We start from the raw sequence: 8451 nt of genomic DNA, 5'->3' as shown, positions 1-8451 counted from the left end.
ATTTTTTAGTTACTTTTCGATAATTTCTGATCATATTCCAACTGTTTCCTAACAATTTTCCAAATATTTGCCTACCACTACCTAACTATTTTCCATCCATTTTTGCTATAATTATTTCAAATTTGAACACTGAATGGCTTGTCTAATGAATACTCCACTTAATATGAAATCTAGTGTTCAATCTTTCTGGACTTTGGATTCCAGGTCTTCATTTATCCATTATCCAGTCAAAATCTATAATCCATATTTTATTTTTAATTTTATTTTCAAAATATAAGAGCATTAGATGTAGAATATTTGTGTAAAAGTAAATTGGAGCGGATACTAACTTTTTTTTCATATTCTATTGGATATATCGGCATCCCTACTCCTGGCACAAAGAAGCACTTTAATTAAGCCAAATGTGTTGCATGTATATCTAATACATATATTGTTTTAGTGTGTCTCCGTCCCTTGTTCTATATATATATATATAATTTAGTTATAAATTCTTTCTTTTGTTGGATTTCATAGTATATATATAAAATCCAAATCCCAAAACTAAAACCACTATTTCTCCCAGCACGTCCTTGTAATGGACTGCAAATTTTACAGCCCAACATGGTTTTGGTGCACAAATCGTGGAATTGATCGATTTATTGAAGACAAAGAAAACCCAAAATACAATGGCCACTTGAATTCGGAGGACACATCAATAACACAAGAGAATGCATAACTTTCTGCAGAATTCTTCGCTTCTCTGTGCCCTCCTTTATTACAAAATAATACATTCATAAATTCAAGAACCCATGAACCTTGTTTTTAGGGGACACATAACCTTTAACCAAATTACACTCCAAAAAGCGTAGAATTGGATGCATTCTCTAAATGGAGACACTGTTGGGGATCCCTTTTCCAGTCAATCCTCCAACCCCTGATAAATCAGATGTGTTTGGATATAAGAGGGTGTAGGGAACGCGTACCGGTCCGTTCCGGTTCTTCCACTTATCCGATTCACCATTCATCTGCATTATCTGGTTCTCAATATGCACGAGCCGGTCCCCAAACCGGCGGAAGGCGGCCATCGCCTCCTCCTCACCGCTCCACTCCTTGTCAATGTTCTGGCCAAGGTAGACCTCGTCCGACGAATGCCTAGACAAGACCTCAATCACTGAGATCCCAAGCAGAGTTTGCAGCTGGGCAGTGATGGTCTTCAAGAAGACCGAGTCAGGGTCCTTTTCCAACTCGGCATGCTCCTTCGTCCCGGGCTCGGGCATGAACCGCCGACTCAATGTTGGTCGGCTCAGGAGGAACCCGTCATATGGGTATTGGCCAAAGTTGACCGCAGCATGGAGAGCCGATGCGACCCAGATGATGGTGGTCAATGACTCGACGAGCTCATGTAGGTTTTGCATCTTAGGCCACCAGGGTTCGTGCTTTTTGTCACCATGTCCAACGTATCGGACCTCATGCCACCATGCCTGGAGCTCTGTATCGGACTGGATGGCATGGTCTGATTTGTAGTAGATGGAACAGTAGTCATGGACCCAGTCCCGGATTGCAAACCATATTTCCAGGCCGTCCACTGCATATGGGTAGTCCTCGATCAATAGGCGGAGACCCTGAGGCCTACTTGAATCTTGCACGGCGATTCCTCTGCACAAACAAGAGAATATGAGAAAGTATTATACTCACTTCTTTTAGTACTCATTTGGCAAGGAAAGTTGTTTGTAACTGTTTCCATGAATTTACTTCAAGATATATTCATAAAATAATTACAAATTATTCTTATTATCAAGTAACCTCTTGCGGTTACATATAGAACAAATCTCTAAATGCATCTAATCCCATTGTCTATTTCTCTTATTCATACCTTTTGAGAAGATCAGCAGGGAGGCCCTGCTCTGTGAAGTTCCAGCTCTTGTAAACCACAGCAGACATCTCCATGGCATATCTGGCGGGGAAGACGGTCTGCTCGAGAAAGCCGCCGGCATTGATGAGGATCTGTCTCGCAAGCGCGTTGATGTTCATGGTGTCCCGGAAATGAGGCTGCAGCAGCTTGTAGATCGGATGCATCACACTCAATTGCCTATTGGTTGCAATCACAAATGGCTCCATCGTTGCATGTGTGTTCAGCCTGCATTTTATTTCAGTTGTTTCATGTGACATTTGCTTGAAGGCAAATATATGTGTGCATGTGGCCATGCATGCGTGTTGGCAGTTTGGAGAAGCTATCAAAACATGCAAAAACATTCAAGGACGAACTAAGTCAATTACCAATGACTTATCAAATGATGGTAGCCAGAATCATCAACAGCAGCATATGCTTTTGCAAGTTGCCATAGAGAGCCTTGAACCCCGTCATCTGCTGGAGTATAGACCTTCCTGTCTGCGCCATGGTCTTGACCTTCTTGGTTTGGCAAGCAAAGCTCAATCGCCAAGGGTGTCAACGTGCCATCATTCTTGAGGAAGAGCAGCGTCCTTGAAGCATAGATCTTGTTGCCTGTGGTGTTGATTCGGTTAACATAAGGCATGATCGCCTCATAGTGATCCAGGATGAAGAGCCTGTGCTTCTTCAAGGCCTAATGAAACAAAAACATAATGAAACTGCGTTAGCCTAGTCCCTGTGTTTTCTCATGAAGAATGAAGTGATTAACTATGTTGAGAAGTCTTGTGCATGATAATAAAGTATAGATGTTCTTCTCCATAGCAGCAAAAACTTATCAAGAGGCTAAGCATAGGTTCCATTAGCATAAGGTCTTATTGTGCCATGATGAATATGGTGACTAGGTAGTTCATGAACAGTTAAGCTTAATGAAGTGGAATCTAAAGTTTCTGTAATACATGTACCAAAAAAAAAAGTTTCTGTAATACCTCATGAACTGTCAAGCCTTGCAGGAACTTCTCTATGTGTTCTGCTGTTATCGTGCTCTTTTGCGGGCCATAAATTGCTGGATCAAGCTTGCTTGTTGGAGGGAATTCCTGGATGAACAAAACCAAAACCAAAACCGAAACGGAAATGAATTTGTTTCCAAATCCACGAAAACACCAATAAAAGTTGGTAATATTTATTAATTTATTAGATACTAAAGGAGATCTCACGTATCCTATACTAGAAATGCCATTGAAACAGCGTGAAGATACAAGTAATACATAAATTCTTATTGACTGGACACTGATTACTTGGTAGCGTGAGCACTAATGAGTCTGTCATGAATATATTTCAAAGATTGAGTAGATTGATGGAGCAGTAGAACAAGCGTTTTACAAATCTACGCAAACATTTTAAGTGAGATTCATGAAACACTCACAAAATATACCTTTTGCCATTTAACCACTTATTCTAGGATTGAACACAAATCATTTACCGCAAGGCCACGAATGACAACAGGATTAACTCCGGCAAGCATCTCTCTTGCGAACTCTTCATCTGTCCTCCATGCGCTCTTGTCATCTATATGTCCAACAATGTAGTGAAATTATGAGAAACCACGAAATTCAAAGGGAGGAACATCCATAAATTAAACTTAGCGTGTTGAGTTTAATTTTCCTACGTTGAATCACTTGAGGCACGGGGAACTTGAGGAGCTGTTCCCCGTCACTGCGAACAAGCTCCTTGATCATCTCCAATGGAATCATGTCCTTAACTTTTTTAAGAGCAGGGGAATCTGGCAGCTTGATGCCTCCTTCGTAAAGATTGAGCACATCTTGAAACGTGTCGAACTCGTCTGGGGTCTTGTCAAAAAGGGCTTTCAATTCAGGGACCAGGAACTGCACTACGAATTTCAAATTATATGCAAGAAAGTCGGACATTTTCAGGTGCCCGAATCGCTCGTCTCGTGGTACGTAAATGTCGAGGCTGCTCAACACTGACAATCTGCTCTCTGTTTTTGGATCTGTTATAGAACATTAAAAGATGTTGACAGCTTAATTCTTCTAGAAAACCATTTCTCGTATAATTAAGCAAGTCGATTTTGAGCTCGACGTTGCATTGTTAAGTTGAACTCGAGCTGATTTTGTGGAGTTCAACTCGAGTTCAAGTGGAACTCAGCTCGAGTTTTCTAAGTTGAGTCAAGATTGAGCTGCCCAACTTAAACTCGACTCAGCTTGTGTGCAACCCTATACACATGTACATGCTCTATGCTGAATGCTGCTTTTAAACCCATTGTTTCAAACCTTACACCCATTTGAGAAAATGTTTAATTTTGAATCAAGATTTTTTTAGAATAGAAGAACGCACAAGGCATTTGTAAAACTTTGGAAATGCAGGAGATAAGATTACCAAAAAAATGTTCACATAAGCTAAAGGAATAGTAATTTGCTTGTTCTTGTATGATGATGGATTGTAATGGCTATGTCCTTGTCAGTGGCAACATTTCAAATGGACCACATTAGTGGTAAGTAGGAAGCAACATAATAATGAAATTCATGAACTCGGTAGTGCTGGCTGCAGCTTTTGCGGGAAGCTGAACGTGGCCGTTCTGGACATCCCAAAGGATCAAGGAAAGGAACGTACCAGACTGAGTGGGCGGGCGGCCGGTTCTTCCTCTCCGCGGGTAGGGATACTCCGCGGACCCACCAAGAACGGGTCGGGCTTTGTCCTCCCCCTTGTCCGGATCTCCAAGGTCATTATAGAACGCGTAGTCGTAGACCCGGTCCCATTCCTGAAGCTTGCCCCTTCCATCTCCTCTCAGGTGCATCAGTTCCGTCTCCCTCAACGTCTTCAATAGCGCTGGTGTCTCGCTTGGAAGATAGCTCTGCATTCATCACCACAATGAGATTGAAGACTCAAACTTAACAGTCACACCTATGAACTTGATTAGGTTTGGAATGGGTCTATAGTTCTGCGACTCATTTTGGATCTGATCCACTTGAACCTGATCGAGTATGAATTGACTGCACTGAAAGACAGAGCCATAAAATTTCTGGTTTAAGGCCACTAGTTATAAAAATTTTAAACTTTTAATCGGTACCAATATGTAAATGAGATTTTTTTTTGAAATATTAAATATGAAAATGAGATTTTTTTGTGGATCTATTATGAGCAATTGCTCATTTCATAACATGTTTATTGTCAACCCCTTTTCAGAACTGAACCGGATTTTTTGGATGGATCCTGATGTTGATATAATAAAAAAAGTAGGCTACATGCAAGGCCAATATCGTGGTTATGATCCCAATTTGAATATGGAAACCAGGTAATATACACGGTACAACCAGAATCCATATGTCCAATGGATGCATCTATGGATCTAAGTCTTGATCTAACTATGCTGTGCTGGTTAGACCAGTAAAATTTGGCAGCCGAAGCCTCCTCAGAAAATGTTTGTTCATTTCTTTTGTATAGTCTGGTCATGAACTGACTTATGGAAGCAGCCTTACAAAAACAATAGCTACTACCATTTTTGCCTCAAAAGGTGGAGGATACACTTATTGATGACATAGAATGCCCATGACTAAACAGAAAAGAGCAGAAACAAAAGGCAAAAAAGAGGGAGATAACGAAAACCATGGTAACATGCTCATGGAATCGGGCCAAAGTTGTCTCCTCTTTCAATGGTTTCGTTTTCTTTCATTTACTTAGCTCCATCGGCCATGACCAAACATGTTGATAAACTGTCTGTGCCTCCAACGGAGTGGCCACACTTGTCTTGTTCAAAAGAACCCACAACGGTTTTGGGCATCAAAGAATTAGACTCTATTGACATTTCTTAATCTGGTGGCATGGAAGAGTAGTACTAGCTGACCTATAATAGGTTAATACTTTTATTGAAGCAGCCCTAGACTTTTGGGGCAATGACAAAGAAAGAGGAGAGATCGTCTCTCCTTTACGTCTTGTCCCCATAAATTATTAGAAACTTTTGATCCTCAATACTTGGCGTCGAAGCAAAAAGGGCCGATGTGATAGCTCTCTTTATCATTGTGTAGACGAAAAAAGGATGATCAAGGTGGTGCCAAAGGGGATGCCAAACATAAAAAGTGGACGTACGCGATCGTCTAGTACCGGACAAGAACTAAGAGTTTTTGCATCCATGAAATGTCTTCAATGGAAGGTGACATTTTAAGCTAACTTCATACATCAAAGGCAAAGCAGGCTTTGTAATTCGAGAGATAAGGAGGGATCGGATCGAAACTTCGGTTCTCTTTTGGGGTACCAGCAGGTGAAAGAGTCACACAAGCAAATGGAAGTTGGTGTATGGGCAACTGCCCACACCAGTCTCTTCATACATTATTTATTCATATATTAAAACCTAATATCTTTTGCTTCTTGACATGTCGACTGCCTCTTAAAAAATGCAATCTAAGGTATGAGTATCTTTCATTCAAATGTTTTTTTTTTGGCTCTGCCACTGTGTTGAAGTTCTCATGCTAGGACGTGTAGAACTGTTTGAATTCCAGTTGGATTCAGATTTAAACTCAGGTTTGAAAAACAAATTCAGGTCCAAGATATATGTATTGAAGACAAATAATCCCATACCTGGTTGGCGAAGAACACGCGGTCGTACTTGTATTTGTCGGCAGGATAGACCCAGGAGTAGCAGGCGAAGTGAACCTTCCCTTTACCGGGCACATTCTGGAGCGTCATCGTCTTGAGATAAAACTCGCTCTTATGAAGGTTCCTGATAATGAATGCTCCGGGCGTGCCAAACTCCTCGTCCAAGTAAAACTCCACCTTGAAGGTGGTATCGCCGATGGCAACTGCTGCCGGAAGCTTCGGCCAATCCTCCAAAAATGACGGCGCTCCGAGTCTCGGCCGCGTTTCGGTCTCTGCAAACATGTCATGACCGGTTACCTTAATTAATTATCGTCCACAGTCATCATTGTATTGTTGACATTAGTTCAAACAACGAGTAAATGTACAGTTGAAGGCCAAAAACGTGAGCTGCCACTATGACAACAAAAATAATAATGCACCTCTATTACGTTCATTTAGAAACATTTGTGCCGATTCACCAACTACCCAAAAAAAAAAGACAAAAAAACATGAGATCAATGATGCGTATTAATGTCTTCTAGTATGTCTCAAAAACCTGCCTACATTTTTAATATTTTAAAAAGACATACGTGGGTTTGTAATATATTGAAAAGGGCACGATCATGGATAATTAGGTAACATAGCAAACACCTCTAAGCCATTGGCGGAGTTAGAAATCTCTAATTTGTTTCATTATGAAACAGTAGAAATTTAAATTTAAATTTTAAGAAGCAGTCATTGTAAGGGAGAAGAAAGGGAGGGACGTGCTCACCGGGGTCGGTCTGGACGGCGCTGACGAGCTGGAGGGAGACGCGGTGGCCCAGCAGTTCCTTGAACCCGTCGAGAAACGACGCGTGGAAATCGTTGAAGTCGAGCACGTTCTTCATCTGCAGAACCACCACTGCCTCCACTCTGATATTCCCCATCTTCGTCTCCTTCTTCTTACTCTTGTTCCCTCCGCAGCACAACGCCTGCAGTCCGGCACCGAGAAACGAAAGGCAGGACGTCTTTTCCGGCTCCGGCGTCGTCCCTATGTGGTTGGCTATGGATGAATGCTGCCTTGCTCTTGCTGTTTGCTGTAGCCTGTACCCCATCTCCCCCCCGTCGAAGTCCTTTAAATACAGCAGTGGGGAGCTGATAAGAGATTGCTTCCCTTGATCTGCCGCGTCATCACCACAAGAGAAGAAGACTTCAACTCCTTCTTGGGGAAACGATCCCTCTCTCTCTCTCGCTCACTTTCTGAAAATCCAGGCCTTAGACGGTCAAGGTGGTACTGCTCTCCCTCTCTTTTTTCAGAGTTCAGACTTTAATTGGTCAAGGTAGTAGCCGTCTGTCTCTCAGAGATTGCTTCCCTTGATCTGCCACGTCGTCACCACAAGAGAAGAAGACTTCAACTCCTTCTTGGGAAAAGGATCTCTCTCTGTCTCTCGCTCACTTTCTAAAAATCCAGGCCTTAGATGGTGAAGGTGGTACTGCTCTCCCTCTTTTTTCAGAGTTCAGATTTTAATTGGTCAAGGTAATAGCCCTCTCTCTCTCTCTCTCTCTCTCTCTCTCTCTCTCTCTCTCTCTCTCTCTCCGATCTCTCTTTCTCCGAGTTCAGTGGTCAAGGTGGTACTACGGCCGAAGTTCCTCCCTTTGGAATTTGGCTTCCACTTAGATGAGTTTATCTGACGGTGTTGCTGGAGAACCATTTCGTTGCTCGAAGATTATTCCAAGATGGATTTGCGTGCATAGGGGTATGCACGCAACAAATATACACCTCAACAAAAAAAAGATTAGGATATTTTAGATATTTTTAATAAGGAAGTGTACCTTTTGAGCTTTTAATTTACAATTTTTTATTTTTCTAAAAACCTTAATGTTTTATTTTATTAGGAGTATTTTTATCAATATTTACCCCCTATGTCAGTTTGAGACTATTCCGGCTACTCATATTTCCTTTCTTGGCTTAAATTAGCTTAAATTAAGAAAAAATGCCATTCGATGAAACCCTTACT

General features: G+C 41.6%; 1 protein-coding gene across 1 annotated transcript; it reads right to left on the bottom strand.

Moving 5' to 3' along the window:
• Nucleotides 1–632: 632 nt before the first annotated feature.
• LOC116246452 (probable linoleate 9S-lipoxygenase 5) lies at nucleotides 633–7912 on the bottom strand. Its single transcript, XM_031618339.2, has 9 exons — nucleotides 7227–7912; nucleotides 6458–6747; nucleotides 4496–4736; nucleotides 3534–3875; nucleotides 3348–3433; nucleotides 2854–2961; nucleotides 2257–2561; nucleotides 1853–2116; nucleotides 633–1635 (listed from the first exon to the last, which is right to left on the bottom strand). Exons 1-9 carry the CDS (start codon nucleotides 7546–7548, stop codon nucleotides 864–866), a joined length of 2730 nt encoding a protein of 909 aa, XP_031474199.1. The 5' UTR covers nucleotides 7549–7912; the 3' UTR covers nucleotides 633–863.
• Between the last annotated feature and the right edge of the window lie 539 nt (nucleotides 7913–8451).

This window comes from Nymphaea colorata, chromosome 1, assembly GCF_008831285.2.
Source record: "Nymphaea colorata isolate Beijing-Zhang1983 chromosome 1, ASM883128v2, whole genome shotgun sequence".
Taxonomy (NCBI): domain Eukaryota; kingdom Viridiplantae; phylum Streptophyta; class Magnoliopsida; order Nymphaeales; family Nymphaeaceae; genus Nymphaea; species Nymphaea colorata.
Note: the sequence above shows the minus strand (reverse complement) of the source record. Positions and strands in the feature narration are given on the sequence as shown.

What these genes read in the sequence shown, in the direction of transcription:
- LOC116246452 (XM_031618339.2), bottom strand. Translation starts at nt 7,548, where the DNA reads ATGGGGTACAGGCTACAGCAAACAGCAAGAGCAAGGCAGCATTCATCC. An exon ending in CCGCCCGCCCACTCAGTCTG is followed by an intron (nt 3,876 to 4,495) that starts GTACGTTCCTTT and finishes GTTCTATAACAG; the next exon opens with ATCCAAAAACAGAGAGCAGA. An exon ending in CATCATTTGATAAGTCATTG is followed by an intron (nt 2,117 to 2,256) that starts GTAATTGACTTA and finishes AATAAAATGCAG; the next exon opens with GCTGAACACACATGCAACGA.